The sequence below is a fragment of the Spea bombifrons genome, chromosome 8, assembly GCF_027358695.1.
Source record: "Spea bombifrons isolate aSpeBom1 chromosome 8, aSpeBom1.2.pri, whole genome shotgun sequence".
Classification (NCBI taxonomy): Eukaryota; Metazoa; Chordata; class Amphibia; order Anura; family Pelobatidae; genus Spea; species Spea bombifrons.
This window is the reverse complement of record NC_071094.1, coordinates 439135-464811: the sequence shown is the minus strand read 5'-3', so window position 1 is coordinate 464811 and position 25677 is coordinate 439135. Positions and strand designations below refer to the sequence as shown.

General features: G+C 54.2%; 5 protein-coding genes across 8 annotated transcripts; 1 reads left to right on the top strand and 4 right to left on the bottom strand.

The window, feature by feature from the left end:
* Positions 1 to 857: 857 nt before the first annotated feature.
* On the bottom strand, positions 858 to 4063 carry UXT (ubiquitously expressed prefoldin like chaperone). Its single transcript, XM_053473475.1, has 6 exons — positions 3881 to 4063; positions 3385 to 3466; positions 3148 to 3215; positions 2549 to 2656; positions 2366 to 2429; positions 858 to 1081 (listed from the first exon to the last, which is right to left on the bottom strand). The coding sequence occupies exons 1-6, from the start codon at positions 3949 to 3951 to the stop codon at positions 1049 to 1051; spliced, it is 426 nt and encodes a 141-aa protein (XP_053329450.1). The 5' UTR covers positions 3952 to 4063; the 3' UTR covers positions 858 to 1048.
* LOC128503392 (ER membrane protein complex subunit 3-like) lies at positions 4032 to 6767 on the top strand. The gene is made up of 8 exons (XM_053473468.1): positions 4032 to 4227; positions 4469 to 4526; positions 5242 to 5335; positions 5608 to 5712; positions 6065 to 6146; positions 6220 to 6299; positions 6372 to 6454; positions 6571 to 6767. The coding sequence occupies exons 1-8, from the start codon at positions 4073 to 4075 to the stop codon at positions 6670 to 6672; spliced, it is 759 nt and encodes a 252-aa protein (XP_053329443.1). The 5' UTR covers positions 4032 to 4072; the 3' UTR covers positions 6673 to 6767.
* Positions 6768 to 6837: 70 nt separating this feature from the next.
* CDK16 (cyclin dependent kinase 16) lies at positions 6838 to 17749 on the bottom strand. 3 transcript variants are annotated; one of them, XM_053473463.1, is made up of 18 exons: positions 17649 to 17749; positions 14174 to 14305; positions 12855 to 13013; positions 11837 to 11967; positions 11580 to 11705; positions 11377 to 11433; positions 11094 to 11208; positions 10487 to 10581; positions 10186 to 10248; positions 9874 to 9997; positions 9666 to 9786; positions 9366 to 9463; positions 8673 to 8778; positions 8558 to 8600; positions 8346 to 8436; positions 8178 to 8249; positions 7235 to 7954; positions 6838 to 7192 (listed from the first exon to the last, which is right to left on the bottom strand). In XM_053473463.1, exons 2-17 carry the CDS (start codon positions 14295 to 14297, stop codon positions 7914 to 7916), a joined length of 1566 nt encoding a protein of 521 aa, XP_053329438.1. In that variant the 5' UTR covers positions 14298 to 14305; positions 17649 to 17749; the 3' UTR covers positions 6838 to 7192; positions 7235 to 7913. The 3 variants fall into 3 exon arrangements, with proteins under 3 accessions (XP_053329438.1, XP_053329437.1, XP_053329439.1); XM_053473462.1 differs by lacking the exon at positions 17649 to 17749 and adding an exon at positions 15367 to 15484; XM_053473464.1 differs by lacking the exons at positions 12855 to 13013; positions 17649 to 17749 and adding an exon at positions 15367 to 15484.
* A 1405-nt stretch (positions 17750 to 19154) lies between these two features.
* On the bottom strand, positions 19155 to 20860 carry LOC128503391 (endonuclease domain-containing 1 protein-like). Its single transcript, XM_053473467.1, has 2 exons — positions 20497 to 20860; positions 19155 to 19760 (listed from the first exon to the last, which is right to left on the bottom strand). Exons 1-2 carry the CDS (start codon positions 20797 to 20799, stop codon positions 19197 to 19199), a joined length of 867 nt encoding a protein of 288 aa, XP_053329442.1. The 5' UTR covers positions 20800 to 20860; the 3' UTR covers positions 19155 to 19196.
* A 675-nt stretch (positions 20861 to 21535) lies between these two features.
* On the bottom strand, positions 21536 to 25650 carry LOC128503394 (immunoglobulin kappa light chain-like). Of its 2 annotated transcripts, none has more exons than XM_053473471.1 (4): positions 25559 to 25650; positions 24602 to 24653; positions 23821 to 24165; positions 21536 to 21951 (listed from the first exon to the last, which is right to left on the bottom strand). In XM_053473471.1, exons 2-4 carry the CDS (start codon positions 24633 to 24635, stop codon positions 21626 to 21628), a joined length of 705 nt encoding a protein of 234 aa, XP_053329446.1. In that variant the 5' UTR covers positions 24636 to 24653; positions 25559 to 25650; the 3' UTR covers positions 21536 to 21625. The 2 variants fall into 2 exon arrangements, with proteins under 2 accessions (XP_053329446.1, XP_053329447.1); XM_053473472.1 differs by lacking the exon at positions 25559 to 25650 and adding an exon at positions 25305 to 25377.
* Between the last annotated feature and the right edge of the window lie 27 nt (positions 25651 to 25677).

The window sequence follows — 25677 nt, the reverse complement described above, 5'->3', positions numbered from 1 at the left end:
ATACTGGGATCTGATGGATATTGGGGATACTGGGATCTGATGGATATCGGGGATACTGGGGTCTGATGGATATCGGGGATACTGGGATCTGATGGATATTGGGGGGATGCTGGGATCTGATGGATATCGGGGATACTGGGATCTGATGGATATTGGGGGATACTGGGATCTGATGGATATTGGGGGGATACTGGGATCTGATGGATATTGGGGGATGCTGGGATCTGATGGATATTGGGGATACTGGGATCTGATGGATATTGGGGATACTGGGATCTGATGGATATCGGGGATACTGGGATCTGATGGATATTGGGGAGATACTGGGATCTGATGGATATTGGGGGATACTGGGATCTGATGGATATTGGGGGGACACTGGGATCTGATGGATATTGGGGGATACTGGGATCTGATGGATATCGGGGATACTGGGATCTGATGGATATCGGGGATACTGGGTCCAAGGATTTACTGGAGTCTAAGGGGGGGGTTACACGCAGTTCCTGTCTGGTAGGAAGGGGGGGATATAAATTCCACAGAAATGGCGGCACAAATCGCCCCATTACAGGCAGTGACAAGGCCGAGTTACCATGGTAACAAACAGAGCGCTGGGAGGCAGCCGCTCTCGGAAAGCGCTGTATCTCTTAACCCCTCAACTGCCAGGACCCAGCATCACTTAACCTCTAATCTGCTGCAGCCCCGCAATCCTTAACCTCTTCTTTGCTACAGCCCAGCACATAATCCCACACAGCATAGAGCTCTGCTTAACCTCTCATGTGCCAGAGGCCAAATCGTATTCTTTTGGAGCGCACCCCTTAACCCTTTCACCACAAACACAATCCATAGAGCAAGAATGTTTTTAATCAATTTATTAGAGAGACGACTTACATATAAATAAGGCTGAAATGCTTGATCATGCGCACACACACGCACATACACCAACACACACGCACATACACAAACACACACATACACACACACGCACGCTCCTCTGACTGTCGCGTGTTCGTGGGACGTTCACAGCCTTCTTATTAGAGACACCGCGTTAGTCTGAGAGATCCTGCAGCTCCCGCAGACCCTGGAAGAGAAATAAAGGATAAAACAGAACGTCTCGCCCGGCTTTCTATGTGTGACCCCTCGGGGGCGGACTGTCACTTTACTCCTGCTGTAAAACCCACCCGGACACGCTGAGCGGACTGTCACTTTACTGCTGCTGTAAAACCCACCCCGACGCGCTGAGCGGACTGTCACTTTACTGCTGCTGTAAAACCTACCCGACACGCTGAGCGGACTGTCACTTTACTCCTGCTGTAAAACCCACCCGGACACGCTGAGCGGAGTGTCACTTTACTGCTGCTGTAAAACCCACCCCGACGCGCTGAGCGGACTGTCACTTTACTGCTGCTGTAAAACCTACCCGACACGCTGAGCGGACTGTCACTTTACTCCTGCTGTAAAACCTTCCCCCGACGCGCTGAGCGGACTGTCACTTTACTGCTGCTGTAAAACCCACCCCGACGCGCTGAGCGGACTGTCACTTTACTCCTGCTGTAAAACCCACCCGGACACGCTGAGCGGACTGTCACTTTACTGCTGCTGTAAAACCCACCCCGACGCGCTGAGCGGACTGTCACTTTACTGCTGCTGTAAAACCTTCCCCCGACACGCTGAGCGGACTGTCACTTTACTCCTGCTGTAAAACCTTCCCCCGACGCGCTGAGCGGACTGTCACTTTACTGCTGCTGTAAAACCCACCCCGACGCGCTGAGCGGACTGTCACTTTACTGCTGCTGTAAAACCTTCCCCCGACACGCTGAGCGGACTGTCACTTTACTCCTGCTGTAAAACCTACCCGACACGCTGAGCGGACTGTCACTTTACTCCTGCTGTAAAACCTACCCGACACGCTGAGCGGACTGTCACTTTACTGCTGCTGTAAAACCCACCCCGACGCGCTGAGCGGACTGTCACTTTACTGCTGCTGTAAAACCTACCCGACACGCTGACCGGACTGTCACTTTACTGCTGCTGTAAAACCCACCCTGACGCGCTGAGCGGACTGTCACTTTACTGCTGCTGTAAAACCTTCCCCCGACACGCTGAGCAGACTGTCACTTTACCGCTGCTGTAAAACCTTCCCCCGATGCGCCGAGCGGACTGTCACTTTACTCCTGCTGTAAAACCTTCCCCCGACACGCTGAGCGGACTGTCACTTTACTGCTGCTGTAAAACCTTCCCCCGACGCGCCGAGCGGACTGTCACTTTACTGCTGCTGTAAAACCCACCCCGACGGGCTGAGCGGACTGTCACTTTACTGCTGCTGTAAAATCTACCCCGACGCGCTGAGCGGACTGTCACTCACCTCTAGGACCAGCCGGATGTGAGCCTTAATATTGGCAGCATCTCTGGACAGATTTTCGCTAATCCTGAAACGAGAGGGAGAGAGGGGGCCCCGTCACACAGGAATATGGCAGGCACGGGGTACAAGACGCCGGGCCGCGGGGGCCACAAGATTACAGGAGCCTCCAGCAGACGGAAATCTTACTCTGTCAGCATCTTGTTTTTCATTTCAATAAATTTCAGCGCTTCTTCCAGCGTCAACTCGGCAAAGAAACCAAATCCCAGAGCCAGGAAGATCTTGGAGGAGTCCGGACTAAAAAAGAGTGAGCGTGAGACGCAGGGGGTCCGGAGAGGGAGGGACGCGCGTGTTCTGAGTGTGAGCCGCAGGGGGTCCGGAGAGAGGGACGCGCGTGTTCTGAGTGTGAGCCGCAGGGGGTCCGGAGAGAGGGACGCGCGTGTTCTGAGTGTGAGCCGCAGGGGGTCCGGAGAGAGAGACGCACGTGTTCTGGGTGTGAGCTGCAGGGATTGCGGAGAGGGGGACGCATGTGTTCTGAGTGTGAGCCGCAGGGGGTCCGGAGAGAGAGACGCACGTGTTCTGGGTGTGAGCTGCAGGGATTGCGGAGAGGGGGACGCATGTGTTCTGAGTGTGAGGCGCAGGGAGTGCGGAGAGGGGGGCGCGTGTGTTCTGAGTGTGAGCCACAGGGAGTGCGGAGAGGGGGACATGCGTGTTCTGAGTGTGAGTCGCAGGGAGTGTTCTGAGTGTGAGCTTCGAAGAAGAGTGGAGATCCCGCAGACGTTACTCACACCTCGGCGCTCACATAGAAGTTGCATCCCAGGTCAACTTGTGTCTGTAGCGTCTCGGCCGGCAACTCCTGCAACGAGAGAGCGAGCGCTCAGTAATTCCACGCACTCCGTGGCAGCGCTCCGTTACCTCCAGTAACCCAACATAACCCCCCACGCAGATGCCCCCGCTGCCCCGGACGATGCCCCGCGCAGATGCCCCCCCGCTGCCCTGGGCGATGCCCCCGGCCCGCACCGTACCTGCAGCCGCTCGATCACATTCTTCAGCTGCAGATACTGACTGATCTTCTCGTAGACGGCGTCCCGATTCTCCAGCACCTTCCTGCCACGAAAGACACGTTCGGCGTCACTAATACCCTCCAATGTGCGTGAATTTACCCCCCGGGGCAGAGATTATTCTGTCTCCTCAGCGGGAGCCGTAACCGGCACGTCTTACTGAGTTTACGAGATCACAAGTCATGGGGCTCACGTGTAGACAATACACGCAACATCCAACGCGCATGCGGAACACACCGGGCACATTTCTCATGGGCAGCTTGCGTGTCAGCGGGTGCACTGATGCAGTTCTCATGGTCACGCGCGTCCTGAGCACACGGATAGGGTCATGTGGCGTGTGTTGGGGATAGGTTGTCTATGCCTCCCCTGCGGCACCTGACTCTGATTGTGTGAATAGTGGGTGGGGTGACAAGGGCCGCGGGGGAGTGGCTCGGGCGGGGCCTGGTGACGTGTCACATACCGCAGATCCCGCTGCAGGGTGTCAGTCACGAACGCCTCGTACCGCAGAACCTTCTCCGCTTTCCCCTCCATGTGTGGAGCTCCCAGCAGCTCCTGCGTCGCATCCCACGTGACTGGGTCCCGAGGTCAGACCAGCGGGGGCCATCTTGGAGCCGGGCGGAAGCAGGAGCCGGAAGTGTGAGCACACGGCAAGATGGCGAGCCCCGAGCTGCTGCTCGACTCCAGTATCCGGTTGTGGGTCGTGCTGCCCATCGTGGTTATCACGTTCCTGAGCGGCCTCCTTCGCCACCATGTCACCCGCCTGCTGCAGGCCGACAAGAAGACCGAGCTGGAGGCCCTGAGCGACAGGTGGGGCCCCGAGGAGCCGGCCATCAGAGCCCCTCTAACGTCCCCCCCCCCAAGGTCACTGGGAACCCCGTAATGTGCCCCCCGGGGACACTGGGAACCCCGTAATGTGCCCCCCGGGGACACTGGGAACCCCGTAATGTGCCCCCCGGGGACACTAACTTTCCGCCAATCACAGGGTAATCATTGGTCCCATTAACCCTCTCTGCTCCTCTCCCCTTGACCAGTTCCCTCTGTGTCTCAGTCAGGTGCTGCTCAGGAGCCGTATACTCCGGGAGAATTGCAAATACATCCCCCGACAGGTACGTCTGAACCTACGCCACGGGGCATCTGGAGCGGGGAGCGTGACTCTGTGCCACGGGGCATCTGGAGCGGGAGCGTGACTCTGTGCCACGGGGCATCTGCAGCGGGGAGCGTGACTCTGTGCCACGGGGCATCTGCAGCGGGGAGCGTGACTCTGTGCCACGGGGCATCTGCAGCGGGGAGCGTGACTCTGTGCCACGGGGCATCTGCAGCGGGGAGCGTGACTCTGTGCCACGGGGCATCTGGAGCGGGAGCGTGACTCTGTGCCACGGGGCATCTGCAGCGGGGAGCGTGACTCTGTGCCACGGGGCATCTGGAGCGGGGAGCGGGACTCTGTGCCATGGGGCATCTGGAGCAGGCCACGGGGCATCTGGAGCGGGGAGCGTGACTCTATGCCACGGGGCATCTGGAGCGGGGAGCGTGACTCTATGCCACGAGGCACCTGGAGCAGAGAGTGGGACTCTGTGCCACGGGGCATCTGAAGCAGGCCACGGGGCATCTGGAGCGGGGAGCGGGACTCTGTGCCATGGGGCATCTGGGGTGGTTAGCGTGACCCTGTGCCGGGGATGTATGTATGACAGACAGAGTGAATGTGCCACAGCGTGTCAGGGACGGGCAGAGCCACCCTGTGCCACGCAGAATACCCGGGCTGGAAGGAACACGCATGATCCGTGTAGCGTTTGTTACCTGACCCAGATTTCTCTCCTTCCTCAGTCTTTCCTGATGAGGAGGAATTACTTCAACGACGCAGAGAATGGATTCTTCAAGAAGACGAAGAGAAAAGTGACCCCGAAGAACCCGATTACCGGTAAACTGACCCGATTTATTACTGTGGTAGAAACCCAGAACCCGCCGGCCCCCGTCTAGTCGCCCGTTTCTCCATAATCAGTCGTTGGTCTCATCTTAGATTCAGGAGCCGTATGTCTATCCCATGCATGTTTAATACCCTCACTGAATTACCTTCTACCACTTCTGCTGGGAGGTTGTTCCACTCATCTACCACCCTCTCACTAAACGAAAAAGTTTTATAGCAGCTTACAAGCTCCCATGTCTTCACTCTTCTTGTTCTGCCACCCACAGATCCCACCATGATGACGGAAATGATGAAGGGGAACCTCACCAACGTCCTTCCCATGATCCTCATAGGAGGTTGGATCAACTGGGCATTCTCCGGCTTCCTTACAAGTAGGTGCAGAGTCCTGCGTGTGATGTAATCGGTGGCTGGACAGCGCGGGGTTAAAGGAGCGGTGGTTTTGCTTGGACCCCGATGCGTTTCACTGTGTGTTCTCTTTAGTTATTGGTATTTGACTCCTCCCCCTGCTGTCTACACGCTTCTTGCACATGCTCATTGGCCATTCCATCGAGGCAGCAACCAATGGCTTGTATGCATACATAAATGTCAGTGTTGAGATACGTGACATGTGATTGGCTAGCACCGGTGCTGCGCATGAGTAAGAAGCGTGCCACGGTATGCTCGCTGCCTCTGGTACCGGGGGGTTCTGAGCTGCTGCTGACTCTCTTCTGACATCTTTTGCAGCGAAGGTGCCGTTCCCCTTAACCCTGCGATTTAAGCCCATGTTGCAGCGCGGCATTGAGCTGGTATCGCTGGACGCCTCATGGTAAGTGCCCCCGGCGCATTGGATGCTGCCGCCCGCCAGGCTTTCCGGCCCTCACCTTACTCTTTGGTTGCAGGGTGAGCTCGGCCTCGTGGTATTTCCTCAACGTGTTCGGTCTCCGCAGCATGTACACGCTGCTCCTGGGGCAGGACAACGGTGAGTAACGGGCGGCCGTTAGCCGGGACGGGGGGGGGGATGAATGCCGGAATAATTACCGACTCCTTACAGCCGCCGACCAGAGCCGCATCATGCAGGACCAGATGACGGGGGCCGCGATGGCCGCACCGCCCGATCCCAACAAAGCCTTCAAGGTAAGACTTGTCACCATCGGCTAGAGAACGACCGTCTGCCGCTTTTGGGGGGTGGGGGGGTGTTATATATTATATTTATATTATATTTATAATATATATACAATAATCTGATTCAGGCTGAATGGGAAGCCATGGAGATCACGGAACATCACTGGGCGCTGGAGAACGTTGAGGAGGACCTGACTTCCCACGACCTGAACCTCGAGAGCGATCATTGAGCCGCGGCAGACGTGGCGGGTGCCGGCCGGGAAACACGCGGAGATTTTCAGACATGTTCTATTTTCGTACGGATGCAATAAAGTTCTTTACTAAAGCCGGAGTTTCCACGTTCCGTGGGGTGGGGGTTTTTACGTTTCGCCGAATCCAGAAAACATCTCCAGAACGCGGTTTGAAGTTTGGATTTTAATAGTCGTTCATACATGTGATATGTAGCGGGGAGAGGGGGGTTTCGCTCCGGCTCCTCTCCCACCGACACAAACGGATCATTTGTTTTAAGTTGGGAAGGGAACGCAGCCTCCGGGGGGGGCGGCAAACGCCCTCTCCATGCGCAGAATCGGGGCATCTGTGTTCTAACCCGCTCGCCTCACACTGGTCCCGCACCATCGTCTTTAGTATATCGGAAGCCCTCCTGTCTGAAGGGCCATTCCCCGTCTAATACTGACTCAACCCTACAACTTAATTCCTGAGTAAAACCTGGTGCCTCCGCTTTGGAGAACGCGCATGCTACACGCGTACGATCTCACGCTACACGCGTACGACCTCACGCTACACGCGTACGACCTCACGCTACACGGGGCACCTAGCCTAATTCAGAGACCCCAAAAAGATTAAATACACCCTCTGCAATATAAATGAGGATACGGTCATACTGCGATGGCTTAACATTGGGATTTGAAACCCCTCCCCCACTGATTACCTAGAACCTTTCTCCTCATCACACTCCACTCGCTTCCCCGCTCACTCCACTGCAGCGTCGTACTTCAAGCCCCCCACAGTCCTCTCCCGTTTCGCACGTGGCCCCCTTTTCTCCCCTTCTGATGTAGGAGGCTCCGAGCAAAGGCTGCCCCTGGTTTTGTGTGATCTAGAACCTGTCCGGTTCTGCGCCAGGTCAGGTGGCAGCTGTGAAAAGTCCTTCATATACAGGAGCCCTGCGGGGCATCCAGGGCCAAGGAAAAAAAAGTCAAGCACACAAGGGTAGAAGGGGCAGCAAGGGCACAGCATGACACACAGCAGGGGTGGGAAGGGTCCCAGGAGGGACAGCAGCAAATCGGCACGTAGTGTCCGTACTCGGATCGCATGGGCTTGGGAGATAATATGGGGAGTGTAGGTGCCACATGCTGGCACTGCCTAAGAGCCACGTTCACTCGTCCGGCAGCCGCGGGCACACACGGCACGGCCCGGCTCCACTTTCTTCCAGCGCTCTGGGTCTCTCTCGTCCTGAGGCCAACGCTCCATCCGTTCACCCGAGGACCAGGTTGAGCCCGTGAGACTGTATGTGAACTAAAAGAGACAGACGCAAAGACGTCACGTGAGCACCGCGTGTGTGTACCAGGAGCCAGAGCCCCCCCACATGCCCTAAAATCCTGCCCAACCCACCCATGTCCTACACGGAGCGTCTGTGGCCCACGCCACGGACCAACACTAGACCCGGGCCTCGGTTTGTTACCCTACATCCGACAAACGAAATCCCACCCCCCGCGGGCAGCGAGGACCGTCTCCTCACCTGGCTCAGGCACCGGCCGGTGCTTCGTCTCCGGTTCCAGGCTAATCTCTTTCAGTGTAAAGATGGACGTGGCTGGAGAAGAAAAGAGAATCCGCATTACCCCCAAGTGAAAAATACCCCTAAAAACACCAAAGCGGTGAGAAAAGTAACCGGCTGAGCGGCACTCACTGTCCGGTAGTTTGTGGATCCTCTCCCCGAGCTCATGGAAGTACGAGTGCCTCATTGCCTCCTCGGCGGAGATCCTGCTCCTGCCCTCCAGCTACGAGAAGAAAACATGAACCGGTAAATACTGCGAGGCGCGACAACCTCCGGCCGGCCAAACCTCTATGACCGGTATGAGCTCTGTGTATCCGCGCCGTGCGCCTCTGCGTTGCTCTTACCTGGAGTAGTTTGGATAACAGGTCGGCTCCCTCCGTGTCCAGCCTGCGCAGAGAGATAAGAATCAGTTTGCCGTCAGTGAATACCCGCGGAATCGTACCTGCGCCGGACGCTCACCTCGCTGCGTGCTTCTGGAGGGGATCGGGATAATATCTGGGATAATTGTAGGATTTAAATTCTTCATTCGAGAGAATTCCCGGCCACGTTTCTTCCGTGGGGGTCCCTGGGGAGACATCAAGAGTCATTTTTATTTCAACCTCCACCATAATATTGGAGCAGTCACCCGGGAGCAGTCACCCGGGAGCAGCGACGCACAGGAGCAGTCACCCGGGAGCAGTCACCCGGGAGCAGCGACGCACAGGAGCAGTCACCCGGGAGCAGCGACGCACAGGAGCAGTCACCCGGGAGCAGTCACCCGGGAGCAGCGACGCACAGGAGCAGTCACCCGGAGCAGCGACGCACAGGAGCAGTCACCCGGGAGCAGCGACGCACAGGAGCAGTCACCCGGGAGCAGCGACGCACAGGAGCAGTCACCCGGGAGCAGCGACGCACAGGAGCAGTCACCCGGGAGCAGTCACCCGGAAGCAGCGACGCACAGGAGCAGTCACCCGGGAGCAGCGATGCACAGGAGCAGTCACCCCGATCTGCACGCCCTTCCCACAGGAGCAGTCACCCCGATTCGCACGCCTGTCCCACACGATGCACAGGAGCAGTCACCCCGATTCGCACGTCCTCCCATGCGATAGATGGGGGCAGCCAACTGGATTATCACCCCCACCAAAACATGGGGAGTCCCGTTAGTGAAAATACCGAGTATGCGGAATATAAAATGCAGCTGTTCCTCCACGGTCGATCCTGGGAAGAGCGGTCGCCCTGTAACCATCTCGTAGAAAATGCAGCCAACTCCCCTAAAATAACAGAGACAGGATTAAGGGCGCCCCCTCCATCCAGCCCCCCCAACGCCACTCTCCCCACCCACCGAGCACGTGAAGCCGTCTCACACGGATGTAAAAAGCGTGACTCCCGGCACATGCGCAGATTACACCTGGCGCACTCGTTGTGTACTCACACCTCTCATACATCCCCCGATCCAAGCTAAGCGGCCCTCACCACATATCGATCTGCGTGGAGTATTCCGTGGACCCCAGCAGGATGTCCGGCGGCCGATACCACAGCGTCACCACCTCGTTGGAGTAGGTCTTGGTGGGGATGGATTTTGCACGGGCTAAACCTGGGGAAGGAAAAGCTCTCAATTAACAACCCTCTCTTCTCATTACCGCCCCCCATTCCCGGCCACCGTCTCCCCCCCCCCGCTCACCGAAGTCGGCCAGTTTAAGTTCCCCTTTCTCGTTGATGAGAAGGTTCTGGGGTTTCAGGTCTCTGTGAAGCACTTTACGCCGGTGACAATAAGCCAGACCCCGGAGCAGCTGGAAAAGGAAGAGCTGGGGGAGAAGGCAGCGGTCATTCATCCGTGCGGCTTGACACGTACCTGACCCAGCCCCAATGACCCAGCCCCAATGACCCAGCCCCAATGACCCACCCCCAATGACCCACCCCCAATGACCCACCACCAATGACCCACCCACCCCTCGAGTATCTCCCGGACATCCCCCCGCCCCGGTCTCCTCACCTTCACATTGTGGAGAGCTATGAGGTTACCGCAGTCGTCCAGATACTGCTTCAAATCTTTGTCCTGAAAAACATATCAAGGGTTACTCCGACCACAACAGGCTCCACGTCACGTCCACGACAACCAAACCTGGCCCCCGTTTCTTCACCAAACTCATGTTTTTTTTTTTTTATTGTGTCTGAATCTAGAACACTCCAGACAAAAAGGTCACACAGCGAAGGTTCTACATGACGGGCTATAACGAGAAGTGAGCGTCCCCACGGGCATCACGTCCCTCCGCGGCCACTTCCCCCCCACTCACCAAATACTCAAAGACGAGCGTCAGAGTCCTCTCCGTGTGGATGATGTCATGAAGGGTGACAATATTCGCGTGTTTTAAATCCTTCAGGAGAGAAACTACCAAGAAAAGCACAGGAGCAGAAGAGGCTTTAGTCGGCGGCGAGCTTCAGAAGGGATTTGAGAATCACGAGGCGCTCACTAATCCCGTGGACTCGTGCCCTCCGGACGTGAGACCTAAACCTGGGGCAGTTTACACTCCGGGGCCAATTTATTAGCAGAAATAGCCGAACGGCTACAAGTTGGGGATATAAGGCGAGCTGCGGCGCTCCAGGGGTTTAGCTGCGGTGGGACAGAAGAACGGGAGGAAGCCCCAGTGGCCGAGAGAACGGACTGACCGGCCACGAACACTCAAATAACCTCTACAAGCTGGAGAGCCCACCCTACAGCGAGGGTTTCGGCAGCAGAAGACCACCCTACAGAAAGCTGTACCCAATGACGGGGGGCGCTGAGCGCAGGCCTACAGGATCTCCCGATGTGATGAGCACGGGCGTAAACTAAGCTGCGGCCTTCTGGGGTGAGACCGCTGGCCACAAACCCCCCCCCCCGATCCCGACCTCCCCAACACTCACCCTCTCTGATGGCTGTGCACGGGGCTCCCTCCTCGTGTTCCAGTCGGATCTCCTTAAGAGCTACCAGGTTCTCGGTCAGTTTACTGCGGCCCTTGTACACGGTGGCGTAAGTGCCCTGAATTATGAAACAAAGAAACATTAACACGCAGAAGAGTGTCTGTGGCTCCCGCGCACCACACGCACTCCCGCGCCCTGCACCACGCGCACTCCCGCGCCCTGCACCACGCGCACTCCCGCGCCCTGCACCACGCGCACTCCCGCGCCCTGCACCACGCGCACTCACCTCTCCGAGCTTATCCAACTTGACGTAAGTCTCCAGCTTCCCAAACCCGATCTCCGACTGCAAGACACAGAGACACGAGAACCGTCAGCAACGGGTGCAGCAGATCTGCCCCTGCCACCCTCACCCCACGGGATTGTCGCACGCGTGCTCCCCAGACCCCGCTTCCCGTACGCACATTCAGGGCTGTTAAAATGGCCGCTTACCAGCGAAACGCGCCGTAGTCTCCTGCTCAGAGGTTTATCGAAAGGGGGGCTGCTGAGAGCCAGTTTCTCCAGGTACCCCTCGGGAAGACGGATATCAGCCGGCAGGGACAGGCGCTTATTGACGTCCTGCGAGAGAGAGAGGGGAAATGCTCATTACTGCCCCGAGAGGAGGAGAGAAGGGGGGCAAGCAGGGGTGAAGGAGGGCAACACCCCCGAGCAAAGGGGGGCAGAGATCGGGGATCTGGCTGAAACGTTACCTCCGTGGATATTTTCCGGGCCACGTTATTCCTCATCCGCACTCGCACCGGGGACTGGACCTCGTCGGAGGAGCCCGAGGCCTGGTCGCTCTCCCCATCGGAGCCCATCTTCAGGTCTTCATGTACAATCTCTAAACAGAAAGGGCGTGCGGGCATCAGAGGGGGAGGGATGCTAAATGCAGCTATGGGATAGGTGCTTGGCGTGCCCCGCGCTGGGGGGGAAACTGCCCCCGCGCTGGGGGGGGAACTGCCCCCTCATTGCAGACAGAAAGGAGGTATGAAATGGGAAGGGTACAGGGGCCACAGACCACATAAAGAAAACAACTCAAGACAACACTGGACAAGAGGAGAGCGCACAGCGCCCCCCGCAGGAGCCGGGAATACAGCCGCTCGCACAGCACCCCCCGCAGGAGCCGGGAATACAGCCGCTCGCACAGCGCCCCCCGCAGGAGCCGGGAATACAGCCGCTGGCACAGCGCCCCCCGCAGGAGCCGGGAATACAGCCGCTGGCACAGCGCCCCCCGCAGGAGCCGGGAATACAGCCGCTGGCACAGCGCCCCCCGCAGGAGCCGGGAATACAGCCGCTGGCACAGCGCCCCCCGCAGGAGCCGGGAATACAGCCGCTGGCACAGCGCCCCCCGCAGGAGCCGGGAATACAGCCGCTGGCACAGCGCCCCCCGCAGGAGCCGGGAATACAGCCGCTCGCACAGCGCCCCCCGCAGGAGCCGGGAATACCGAGGGGTTACAGGAGCAATCAGCAGTCACACAGATTACAAGGTTTTTTTTAAAGGGTTAATAACACAAAGTGCCCAACGTGGGGAAATCTGGGGTTTATTCCAAAAACAGAGAGAAAACAGTTTGCTACTCCGTGATCACCTAAAAGACACGCACACTGGTAGCAGGCGACGCGTTAAGCGAATCGCACACATCACACAGCGGTCCATTCACACGCACACAGCGTGACGGCAGCGTGTAAGCAGAGCGCAGCGCATGCACACGCAGACACGCACACACGTACCTAGTCTGCTGCTCCTGTTCAGGTAAGAGCTCAGGCTCCTGCAGATGGCGCTGTGAGGCCGGGGGATGGGCGGCTTTTGGAAGGAGCCGGCTGTGTACTGATGCAGGAAGGATTGCATGCTGTGGGACGAGAGGCTTCTCCCATTTCTGACGATGGGCTCTGAGGGGCAGGACAAGAGCAGGGGCAGAAAGAGGGGCAAGAGCAGGGAGAGGTGGGGGGGTCACGTAGGGAGATAGGGGCAAAGGGCGATATGGCAGGGGGCGGTAGCAGGTAGGGAACATGTATCGGGAACCCGTTGTAAGGATGGACGGAATAATGGAAAAAAGAACGTAGACAGAAATGAAGCCATTGGGGAGAAGGTGGATGGGTGGGAGTGCCACGGCAGGTTTGAGATGGGGGGGCGGGGGTAGCAGGGAGAGGGAGAAACAGCAAGGGAAAAAAAATTAACCAAAAAAAAAGGAAATCATAAAATATAAAATAATAATAAACGGAGAACCAAAAAACACAGGAAAGAAAATACCCAGATTTCCCCCCAAAATCAGCCGCATGCAAAGCAACTTACCTGCCGTGTGTCGGAGAAACACCCCGTGTCCCGAGTAACAGAGAGACCCACTTACCTGACGGGGGTCGCACTCAGGGGGTCAGTATAAACCCCCAAATCTCCTTCCAGTGACTGAATCATCATTCTCTGCCTTATCCTGTTCTCTCCCCCCCGTCCCCTATTTCACGATACATCTCCCCCCTCCACCATCCCATTATCTCCCCCCCTCCACCATCCCAGCACTCTCCACCATCCCATTATCTCCCCCCTCCACCATCCCAGCACTCTCCACCAGCCCATTATCTCCCCCCTCCACCATCCCAGCACTCTCTACCATCCCATTATCTTCCCCCTCCACCATCCCAGCACGATCCAACATCCCATTATCTTCCCCCTCCACCATCCCAGCACGCTCCACCATCCCTGTGCCTCCCCTCTCTTCCATCCCAGCGCCCGCGTTCTCCACCATCCCCGTCTCCCCTCTCCACCTTCCCAGCGCCCGCGTTCTCCACCATCCCCGTCTCCCCTCTCCACCTTCCCAGCGCCCGCGTTCTCCACCATCCTGGTGTCTGCTCTCCGCCATTGCTGGGTGTCCCTTACCCTTTCTTCCCGCCATCCTCAAGTATCTCACCCTCTGCCCTTCCATTCCTGACTTTTGGTGGGCTCTGCCCCCCATCGGCTCTCCCTTACTCACTCTACGGGATAAAGCAGTGTAGTGACTCAGTCTGGCGGGATCCATAGCCCCCGACGGCTGGGGTTCTCGGGAAGGGGCACTCACCGTTATCGCTGCTGTTCTCCTCCAGGTTGATGGGCTCGGAGTGGTCTCCAGGGTTTTTCTCCACCGCCCGCCCACCCCGAAGGGTCATGGAAAGTTGTCTTTTGATTTTTTTCATCCGATCCATGGCTCCAGCTGGAAGGAAAGCGGAAAATGAGGATTCTGGGCACGGATCGGGGGGTATGGGGGATGGAGGGGTAAAAAAGGAGGGGGTAAGGCAGAAACGAGTAACAATCACTAATAGCCGTCCAAGTCTGGCACTTATCTGCTGGAACGCGGAACACAATACACTACCGCGCTGCATATCCCCTGGCACTGAAAGGGTTACACCCTGCGCCACTAGGGCAATCTCCCGGGGCAGCTCGGGGCATCATTCACCATCAGCACAGATGTAAAGCAAACCTCTAGGACTCCTCGACATACAATCCGTGACTGCACTGAACGTCACAGCGCACTCTAATCGGTCTCTCTCCGTGCACAGTCTAACAGAGCATTCTAATTTGTCTTTGTCCGCTACATGTTTTATTCTTTTCCATGTCCTGTCATACGGCTCTGATCCTCTGCGGTAGCCACAGCTAGAGCGGCTTTGAATGTGATCGGCTGGTAACAGACCGCTACAGAATGTACAGAAAGGAGCCGCAAGGGCCTTGTTATCCTCTATGCTAGAAAGTGCGTGAGAAACATAATATCACACAGCACATGTACCTCCTCCTGCCTCCGGTGCTCGTGAACAGTCCATCTGTATAGGCAAATCCCCCCTACCCATAAGGGTAACGGCGTGTAAATAATACTCCTGCTACTATCAGCACATTCTAATTATCATTACTATTACAGCTGGACTATCAGAACATTCTAACCTTCATCTTGTTACTGTTGGATATCGCAGCATTCTAATCCTCCATCCTTAACCGCGGGACCATCAGCACATTCTAACCCCAGGCCCGTTACACTCACTAATCTCCCTCTAATCCATCGCCTGTTGCTTCAGCACATTCTAATATTCATATTATTACTGCTGGACTATCCGAACGTTATAAACCCCTCTCCTGTAATTCACGGACTGTCTGTGCCGTTGGAACATTCTAATCACCTTGTTACCTCAAAATTATCTGCACATTCAAATCCTTCCTCTTGTTACTACTGCGCCCCTCACACATTCTAACCCCAGTTACTACTGAGCTCAGCATCCTCTATACCTCCTGTCACGGTTGGACAAGCTGCTCGTTCCTCCTTCATGTTCCTGCGGGACCATCTGCACATTTGGATCTCTCTCCCGTTACCGTTTGTTACATTGTAATCCTCTCTTGTGTTACCACTGGATTATCAGAACATTCTAATCCTAAATCCTGGTATTGATGCACAGTCTGCACAGTCTAATTTCCCCAACAGTTGCTGCTGGATTATCAGTACATTCTAACATTTATCTCATTACTGCTTGATATCAGAGCATTCTAATCCTCATTCATGTTTCTGCTGGACAATATATCCCTTTCCTGGTTACTGCTGGCTTCTAAGAGCATTCTATTCCCCCGCTGTCACTGCTGGACTATCTGCACATTCTAATCCCCCCCTGTCACTGCTGGACTATCTGCACATTCTAATCCCCCCCTGTCACTGCTGGACTATCTGCACATTCTAATCCCCCCTGTCACTGCTGGACTATCTGCACATTCTAACCCCCCCCCCCGGTCACTGCTGGACTATCTGCACATTCTAACCCCCCCCCCGGTCACTGCTGGACTATCTGCACATTCTAATCCCCCCTGTCACTACTGGACTATCTGCACATTCTAATCCCCCCTGTCACTACTGGACTATCTGCACATTCTAACCGCCCATCACTGCTGGACTATCTGTGCATTCTAACCCCCCCATCACTGCTGGACTATCTGCGCATTCTAACCCCCCTGTCACTGCTGGACTATCTGCGCAATCTAACCCCCCTGTCACTGCTGGACTATCTGCACATTCTAACCCCCCTGTCACTGCTGGACTATCTGCACATTCTAACCCCCCTGTCACTGCTGGACTATCTGCACATTCTAACCCCCCTGTCACTGCTGGACTATCTGCGCAATCTAACCCATCACTGCTGGACTATCTGTGCATTCTAACCCATCACTGCTGGACTATCTGCACATTCTAACCGCCCATCACTGCTGGACTATCTGCGCATTCTAACCCATCACTGCTGGACTATCTGTGCATTCTAACCCATCACTGCTGGACTATCTGCACATTCTAACCGCCCATCACTGCTGGACTATCTGCGCATTCTAACCCATCACTGCTGGACTATCTGTGCATTCTAACCCATCACTGCTGGACTATCTGCACATTCTAACCCATCACTGCTGGACTATCTGTGCATTCTAACCCATCACTGCTGGACTATCTGTGCATTCTAACCCATCACTGCTGGACTATCTGTGCATTCTAACCCATCACTGCTGGACTATCTGTGCATTCTAACCCATCACTGCTGGACTATCTGCGCATTCTAACCCCCCTGTCACTGCTGGACTATCTGCACATTCTAACCCCCCTGTCACTGCTGGACTATCTGCACATTCTAACCCCCATCACTGCTGGACTATCTGCACATTCTAACCCCCCTGTCACTGCTGGACTATCTGCACATTCTAACCCCCATCACTGCTGGACTATCTGCACATTCTAACCCCGCTGTCACTGCTGGACTATCTGCACATTCTAACCCCCTGTCACTGCTGGACTATCTGCACATTCTAACCCCGCTGTCACTGCTGGACTATCTGCGCAATCTAACCCCCCTGTCACTGCTGGACTATCTGCACATTCTAACCCCCTGTCACTGCTGGACTATCTGCACATTCTAACCCCGCTGTCACTGCTGGACTATCTGCACATTCTAACCCCCTGTCACTGCTGGACTATCTGCACATTCTAACCCCCCTGTCACTGCTGGACTATCTGCACATTCTAACCCCCTGTCACTGCTGGACTATCTGCACATTCTAACCCCCCCATCACTGCTGGACTATCTGCACATTCTAACCCCCTGTCACTGCTGGACTATCTGCACATTCTAACCCCCTGTCACTGCTGGACTATCTGCACATTCTAACCGCCCATCACTGCTGGACTATCTGCACATTCTAACCCCCCTGTCACTGCTGGACTATCTGCACATTCTAACCCCCCTGTCACTGCTGGACTATCTGCACATTCTAACCCCATCCTGCGCTGTTTCTTTGGAATCTGCCTCCTGATACCCAGATTCTGCCCCACACCCCATCTGTTCTACTAACAACATCTAATGGCAGCTACCAGGTTAGCCCCAGGAGCCCCCTCCCAACTACCCCTGCATTTTGAGAGCTGTCGCTGCATCCTACCCCCGCCCCGTCACTGCCCTCTCTCCGCCAGATACCCCTCACTGCATCCTACCCCAAACACGCTGCCCCGGGCGGGGGTATAGGGGGGCAGACGGGCCGCTCACCCTGTCTCCGAGGGGCAGTCAGTCAATGACACTGAGAAGGCCCGGCGGCTCCCTGGAATCCGCAGCCATTGTTCCTGTGCGACCCTCCCCCAGCGAATCCCCGCCCTAAACGGACCCCGCCCACATGGAGTCCCTTCCCCTTCCTGCCCCCTCCTGACTCCTTCCCCTCCTGCTGCTGCGACACACAGATACACAGCACCGCTATACAACACAACACATCATATACACAACACTACTATATAACACACCACACAGATACACAGCACCACTATACAACACATACACAACACTACTGTATAACACACCACACAGATACACAGCACCACTATACAACGCAACACATCATATACACAACACTACTATATAACACACCACACAGATACACAGCACCACTATACAACACATACACAACACTACTGTATAACACACCACACAGATACACAGCACCGCTATACAACACACAGATACACAACACCGCTATACAACACAACACACAGATACACAACACTACTATATAACACACCACCGCTCTACAACACATACACAACACTACTATATAACACAACACACCCCACAGATACACAGCACAACTATACAACACAACACATCATATACACAACACTACTATATAACACAACACAACACACAGATACACAGAACCGCTATACAACACATCATATACACAACACTACAATATAACACCGCACAGATACACAGCACCGCTATACAACACATCACACATATACACAACAATACTATATAACACAACAAACCACACAGATACACAGCACCGCTCTACAACACAACACATCATATACACAACACTACTATATAACACAACACACCCCACAGATACACAGAACCGCTATACAACACATCATATACACAACACTACTATATAACACACCACACAGATACACAGCACCGCTATACAACACAACACATCATATACACAACACTACTATATAACACACCACACAGATACACAGCACCGCTATACAACACAACACACAGATACACAACCCTATATAACACACAGATACACAACACTGCTATATAACACTACACAACACATCATAACACACAGCACCGCTATACAACACATCATAACATATAGATACACAACACGGCTATATAACACTACACAACACTATACAACACACCACACAGATACACGGCACCTCTACACTTCTCACCCCCCCCTCCATCTCTCTTCTTGCCCCGATCTCTCATCCACCTTCCAGCCTCCATTCCTGGCATCCGAATTACAAAATGTCTCTGTTCCGCTTTTCTCTGAATTCTCTGGGAACGGAAGGAAGTTTTACTTTACTGATAGGGTGGTGGATAAGTGGAACAGCCTCCCAGCAGAAGTGGTAGAGGGTAATACAGTGAGGGTATTAAACATGCATGGGATAGACATACGGCTGCTGAATCTAAGACAAGACCAACGGCGGGCAGAGTCCGGAAGGATTACGTTTTTAGGGAAATAAGAGGCCGCGACGCCGGTTCAGAGAGCAAAGATCTTTATTGGGGGTCACGAGTCTCCCGCTAGACACAGTTGTTCTGGAATAAGGTGACGCTGACTCCCAGCAGAGACCGCAGCTGGCTCTGGAGGCTGGAGATACTGAGGCCGGCCTGGACCGTGTTGGCGTTGTTGGGGGCCAGTGAGCCCTCGGCTCTGATTGGCCGGTTGTTGTTGTCCAGGCAGCAGAAGGCGCTCCAGACGTGGCTGGGGATGTTAATTCTCTTCACCCCGTTTAAAGAAATCCAGTTGTTTCCCGGAACCGTTCCCGTGACGACGTACATCTTCCCGCAGGTGGCCGCGATGCTCCGCACTTTGGCCTCGTTGGACCTCCATGCGCCGCTGTTCAGTGACCCGTACATGGGGGCCACGTTGGTCAGCGTGTACGTGACCTCCTGCCCTGGGCCGTCGGGGTGGTCAGCGTTGGGGTTCAGGTGGCCCTTGTGGTAGTTGCTCCCGGTGTAATCCGAGTTGACGGCTTGGTTCTGTCGGATCAGATCCCCCGGCACCCCAGGCAGGCCCAGGTTACGAATGGCGGTTTCTGTCGCTGGCTGCAGCGTGATCTGTTGGGGGAGCCTGGTGTCCACCAGCTGGAACGGCAGCAGGGCATGGATTATAGTATAGACTACTAACGTTAATACTCCCGGAATTCTCTAATACCCCGCAGCGTTCCTAACATTCTAACCGAACGCTCTCGGAACCCGATGGATCTTTATTGTTACTGATAACACTGACCCGATCTCTGTAGGATAGATCTATAGCAACCCAGAACCCGTCGGCAGATCGGCCCCCGACTGCCCGACTTTATTCAGGGGCCGGATGTCTATCCCATGCGTGTTTAATTCTGTAAGAAATTATTTTTATACTTTTATTTTGTTCTGCACATTTTAGGCCTGAATGCAGGAACACGATATGGTATCAATTATGTGACGTAGCTTAGAGGATCTTCTGTGGAATGCCGGTGTATCCTATGACTGCTCCAATAGGATTCCTTAACGTATACCCTAACCAAATGTAAAGGGGTATAAATAGGCATGGTTACAAGGTCTCTTTCTACGCTCTCTCACCTTCATCTCACCAAGAATATTTTTATCCCCGTTTGTTCCACCACCCAGTACTGTATGTATTGATACTTTGTTATCGAATAAACCTGCTCAATAAGACATAGAAGCCGTGGTCTTGGTTGCTGTTTGGTCACTGGAGAAGTTTAGATATTCAAGACAAAGAATATTCTAACAAATACCCTCGCTGTATTACCCTCTACCACCTCTGCTGGGAGGCTGTTTCACTTATCTACGGCTTTGTGTAGAGGGAGGTTGGTCTCACCTGGGGCTCCAGCCGGAAGGTCAGATCTTCGCCGGTCACGTCACCGGGTCGGAAGTCCAGGATGTAGGCCGAGTATAAGGGCACCCGGTTCCCTTTGTGGTAAAGAGAAGCAAAGAAGGGGTTGTTGTAAGTCTCGTACATCTGGCAGATGGGTGCGATAACGTTGCTCTGACTGGAGAGGCTCTCGAACCCCTGGGGCGGGGAACCCGCATAGAACTGCCCTCGGCAGTCACTGAAATTTGGACTCACTTTGGCCCAGGCTGTGGTAACTGCAGCCAAGGCTAGTATGAGCCAGGTGGCCATGGTGGGGAAATCCAGAAAATGGAGGACGTGGTGTCTAAACCTGCGATACGAGGATCACGAGAGGGACAGGTCCGGTCGGCACAGTCCCTGCCGGTTTATAGTCCCCTGCGCTGGCCGGACATGTGTTGTCTTCCCAAACGAGTGACCTCCACAAGGTCCTGGGGACACCTGGCGCGTTCTCATTGAGCTGCACCATATCTTACCTGATCGTCTAAGTCGTACGCCGTCCAAACACTCCGTGACCTGCCGGGGGGGGGGGCTGGGGTGTGCAGCACAAGCTGCCGGCACGTGCCAAGAAACCCTCCACAGTCGTCGTCAGCCGGTCTGCTTTTTACCCTCCGCTGTACGTTAGGAGATTTGGGGTCTCGTCGGGCAGCAGCCGCCGGAGGGTTAATGCGAGTAGGAGCCCAGATAGAGGCCGAGAATCTGAGATACTCAGTCTTTATTTATAAACAGGAGTAACTCAAAGCAGAGGGTTCCGCCTCCCAGCGCACTCACCATGCCGGCACACACTCCACAACATGCTATGGTACTCACGCTCCACTATACACTCCACTCCGGTACACACTCCACTACACGCCAGTACACAACCCACTTGTTCCACTTCAGAACATTCTGAGGACACAGACCATTGTGGGGTCATTTTCACCAAGTACCCTTGATGTGGACGCCCCACCCCGCGTCTGACCTAAGTGTGTCACCCCGATGATGTCAAATAAGGAAATATCACACGGTGTAACCTTTGATCATCGCGTTTTATTGGCGTCGATAGGGTGTATTTTATCTCCAGGAGACGACGGACCGGAGACCTGCGCATGTTTGTAGCTTAATCTAAAATGTCCGGATAACAGTCGTGAATATCTTTGGAAATCAGAGTTCTGGATGAGTCGTGGCGCACTTCACACGAGACGCTGAGGCCACGGCGGGCTGGAAGCTCCAGGACGCTGGCCAAGGTGTAGGAGTTCTCTTCTCCCGAGGGTGAGGCTCCTAAAGTACCTTCTCCGGGGGTCGATTGGCCGCCCACCTTCCAAGTCACCTCGATGACCGGGGGGTAGAAATTGGAAACCAAGCACAGGACGTGGAACACGGACATGTCTTCCCGAGGTGGTCCGCTGGTTAGGAGAGTCACGGAGGGAGCTGAGACATCCCAACCTGGAAACCAACAACCTGAGATCAGCTTGGAGCCTTAAAGCTGCTGTCCCACTTAGACAACACTTTTATCTCTCGGCCTCTAATAGGTCGAGTGAACCAACTGCAGCAGATCTGTCATCTTATTCTCATCCAATGAGAAGAAGCGAGCGTTTAAGAAATATAAACAGACACAAAATGAGGAAGATGGGAGAAAATACGAAGCAAAGCTTCGGGAGGCAAAGAGCGTCATTAGATGCGCCGAAGGACACACAAGAGAAAATTGCCGAGATCACAAAAAAAGGTGATAAAACCTTTTTTAGATATATAAGTGGGAGAAGAAAACATAAACCCGAAATAATTATACTAAAGACAAATGAAGGGAATTATATAAATGGGGATAAGAGCTCGCCGACCGCTTAAATAAATCCTTTGATGGTGAGGGACCCCCATTAGCCAAGAGACACGGAGTGACGCGTGACACAGGCGTGTTTACGGAGGAAGAAGAAATTCTACCTGAACTCTCCAAAGTAAAAACAGACAAATCAATGGGATCCACTGAAAATGATTAAAAAGGGCTTCGAGGTGTCCTGGCAGATCTATTTAATCCGTCATTAACGGCAGGAGTAGTTCCAGAAGACTGGACGTGGCAGCCGTACTGCACAGAGAAGGTGTCAGGGAAGACTCGGCCGACTACAGACCAGTAAGCCTTACATGAGTAACTGGGAAATTACTGGGAACCGAGCCAAAGGAGAGGATCGTTAAATATCTGGAAGTAAATGGTTTGCGTGATCAGAAACAGCTCAGGTTCCTGCAGGGAGATCCTGTCAAACTGAGTAGCTAAGATAATACCCCGGGAGGGGCAGTAGATGTCTATCTAGATTTTAGTAAAGCGCCTGACAGCGTCCCTCATAGAAGACGTAAAAATACACTGCAGTGTTTGGGTTTGGATGCCAGAATGGTTGAATGGATCAGCCAATGAATGAGTGTCAGGAGGCAGAAGGTTCGGGTTAATGGGGTAAATTCAGAGGAAGTTTACGTGAAATCTGGGAATAATGTCTCATCGGTGATGGAGCTTCTGGTGAATATTAGTGGTAGATGCGGGTGAAGGTCTCCGATATCTTTGATTTTACATTGGTTGAGGGCCACCCCTGCCTTACACCTGATTGTTAGAATATATCGATTTCTGACCGACCTGATTGTTAGAATGTATCGATTTCTGACCGACCTGATTGTTAGAATGTATCGATTTCTGACCGACCTGATTGTTAGAATGTATCGATTTCTGACCGACCTGATTGTTAGAATGTATCGATTTCTGACCGACCTGATTGTTAGAATGTATCGATTTCTGACCGATGCCTGAGGAAGCCGGCGTTTGCAGTGGGCGCCCTCGTGTGGTGATACCGCGGTACCGCAGGTTTTTGTTATTATCACCTTGTTATTATTATTTATTGTTTTATATAGCGCCATCATATTCTGCAACGATGTACAACGGGGTTTACAAACACTGACTGATTCCTGAGATCTGTACAGTAAACAGGTTCCAAGCGTGTTACATGAACTAAAGGGCTATCCCGGAGCAGTGACGTATCCTGGGGGGGGCAATAATACCCCCGGTGTCCCGCTGCACAAAGGGCTGGTTATCAACCCAACCATTCTCTTGATGCTATGGAGGCCGTGACGGCTCAGTACAATGTCCCGGCATTCTGTTTCTTAAAGCCGTACGGCACCTTTTATTGTATTTGGGGGGCCGACCACAGAGGGTGGCTCCTGAGGGCCCCAAATGGAAAAGAAATCACTGACTGGGAATAAAACAAGGGGTCTTCTTATTTTTTCAGGGTCAGGGTTATTTCTAATATATAATTTTTGTTTATTCTTATTTTTACCCACCTCCAAAAACACTGAGGTGCGTTCCGTTGCCCCAGACGGGGTAGACGTGTTCTTTCTCTGGTAGGCACCAGTACACGCCACTGTCATGCGTAGTGACCTGCGCGATCTGCAGAAAGTTAGCACCGCCGCTTCTGATTGGCTGGAAGCGCTCGCCGAAGGCTTTGGACCGCTGGACACGAGAGTCGTTTCCGTGGCTCAGAACGTACGTTGGCGCGGCGCCCGGCAGCTGCTTGAACCAATGGATGCTGAGGTTCTCCTCCCCGTCCACCCGGCAGCCCAGCGTGGCGGTGCTGCCCGCGGGCGCAGAGACTCGGCCTTCTTGGTGGACGGGCATTTCCAAGGAGCCTTTAAGGAAATCACATAGAAAATGAACAATAATGAGAAGAAACAACCTGCTCAGCGCCAGGTAGAACGCGGGTATTTTGGGCCCAGATTTCCCCAGCGAGTCGGGTTCTTGCCCCACGCTGGACGTGACGCAGTTAACAGGGTAAACACTGAGAGTGTGAAATGAGGAAGGCGTTTAGTAAAGTGGTGACTAGGGGGGGTAGCTGGTGATCTGCTGTTATGGAAGTTAACTACGTGGGGTCTCAGCGGACAACCGCAGGGGTGGCCCAGAAAATGGGTGGGGCTTAGGGTGATTGTGGGTGGGGTTGGTAGGTAGCCACGCCTATTGAAAAATGTAGATTTAATGAGGCACTGAGGTCAGGGTTCAGATGAATACAAGAGGTAGAATATCCCCCCCTTGTCCTCGAGTCCATCACCAGTACCAGGAATTACTCACAGCACAAACACAGAGACAGAACCAGCAGCTTCATGGTGTAGATGGCGCCTCCCTGTATAACAAGAAGGGGCAGCTGATGAGCCATATACGCAGCACAGAGTATACTGTCAGTTCTATGCAATAAACAGCGATAGAGCACAGCATGCCGGCCAAGTGTCCATGTTTTCTTTACCAGTCCCACTACCAAATCCATGTGCCCTTCTTTCCTCCTCTGATGCTTCCTGTGCCCCCTTTTCCTCCCCTGACGTCCCCTCTCTACTCCTCTGATGCCCTCTCTCCCCCCCTGATGCCCCTCTTCTCTAGGAGGTCAGAATGTTTGCTGGGTGTGAGGGTATCGCAGGGTTCTACAGCCCTAAAAGCCCCGATAATGTGTATAGAAACAGCAGGAAAGGGCTTTATAAACTAAACGGGGGGAAATAACCCCCCATTATTCTTCTTCTAAATACCCCACTGGATGATGACAGTGGGGTAGAATAGGATGGAGTCCTTGTGTGCCCTGTGGCTGCTAGTAACGTCCTATCACATGCCCGTATCCCTATACCCCCAATGCCCCCTCTGTGCATCCCGTAAATCTCTGGGGTAGGGGCTGCAGAAGGTGGGGGGCATTTTCTCACATAAGTTATATTTACAAAGGAGAAGTCACGGGGTTACACTGGTTCCCGGGGGTAACTTTGAAATGTTGCCCGGGGATGGTTTATATCACCCAAGCCCCCTACACATCACACGTGCCATCTGAACAAGAGACCTCCGGGCTCCTGAAGGTTCTGTGAATCTCACTATATTGGCCCCTAAGCCCCCCCCACAGGCTTCACCCCGTCTGGGGCAGCTACATGTATCCACTTCTTTACATTTCCCTTTATTATACGTTGCACTCTGGCACGGGGCAACTCCACGGGGGTGATTGTTATATATGCCCCGTCGGGGGCCGCAGCCAATGAGCCTGCAGGTCGCACTCACCTGATAGTCAAACGAGTTCGCTTCGGATAATTATAGAGCCCTCAAGGCTGCGTCCTCGCTCTGCAAGTGTCTCTTTCCCATACTGACTGGGGAGCTTATCCGGGACAGCTGGCACGTGT

Coding starts and splice junctions, on each gene's coding strand:
- CDK16 (XM_053473462.1), bottom strand. CDS start 15,430: ATGTGCAGATGGTCCCGCAGGAACATGAAGGAGGAACGAGCAGCTTGT. Junction 10,249..10,486: donor CGCTCGTCTTTGAGTATTTG/GTGAGTGGGGGG, acceptor TATGTTTTTCAG/GACAAAGATTTGAAGCAGTA. Junction 9,464..9,665: donor TCCACGCAGATCGATATGTG/GTGAGGGCCGCT, acceptor CTGTTATTTTAG/GGGAGTTGGCTGCATTTTCT.
- UXT (XM_053473475.1), bottom strand. CDS start 3,951: ATGGAGGGGAAAGCGGAGAAGGTTCTGCGGTACGAGGCGTTCGTGACT. Junction 3,216..3,384: donor ATGTGATCGAGCGGCTGCAG/GTACGGTGCGGG, acceptor CTCTCGTTGCAG/GAGTTGCCGGCCGAGACGCT. Junction 2,430..2,548: donor AAAAACAAGATGCTGACAGA/GTAAGATTTCCG, acceptor CTCTCGTTTCAG/GATTAGCGAAAATCTGTCCA.
- LOC128503392 (XM_053473468.1), top strand. CDS start 4,073: ATGGCGAGCCCCGAGCTGCTGCTCGACTCCAGTATCCGGTTGTGGGTC. Junction 4,228..4,468: donor CTGGAGGCCCTGAGCGACAG/GTGGGGCCCCGA, acceptor TCTGTGTCTCAG/TCAGGTGCTGCTCAGGAGCC. Junction 5,336..5,607: donor CCCGAAGAACCCGATTACCG/GTAAACTGACCC, acceptor TGCCACCCACAG/ATCCCACCATGATGACGGAA.
- LOC128503394 (XM_053473471.1), bottom strand. CDS start 24,635: ATGAAGCTGCTGGTTCTGTCTCTGTGTTTGTGCT. Junction 24,166..24,601: donor TCTGTCTCTGTGTTTGTGCT/GTGAGTAATTCC, acceptor ATTTCCTTAAAG/GCTCCTTGGAAATGCCCGTC. Junction 21,952..23,820: donor GCACCTCAGTGTTTTTGGAG/GTGGGTAAAAAT, acceptor GTTGGTTTCCAG/GTTGGGATGTCTCAGCTCCC.
- LOC128503391 (XM_053473467.1), bottom strand. CDS start 20,799: ATGGCCACCTGGCTCATACTAGCCTTGGCTGCAGTTACCACAGCCTGG. Junction 19,761..20,496: donor CCTTCCGGCTGGAGCCCCAG/GTGAGACCAACC, acceptor CTGCCGTTCCAG/CTGGTGGACACCAGGCTCCC.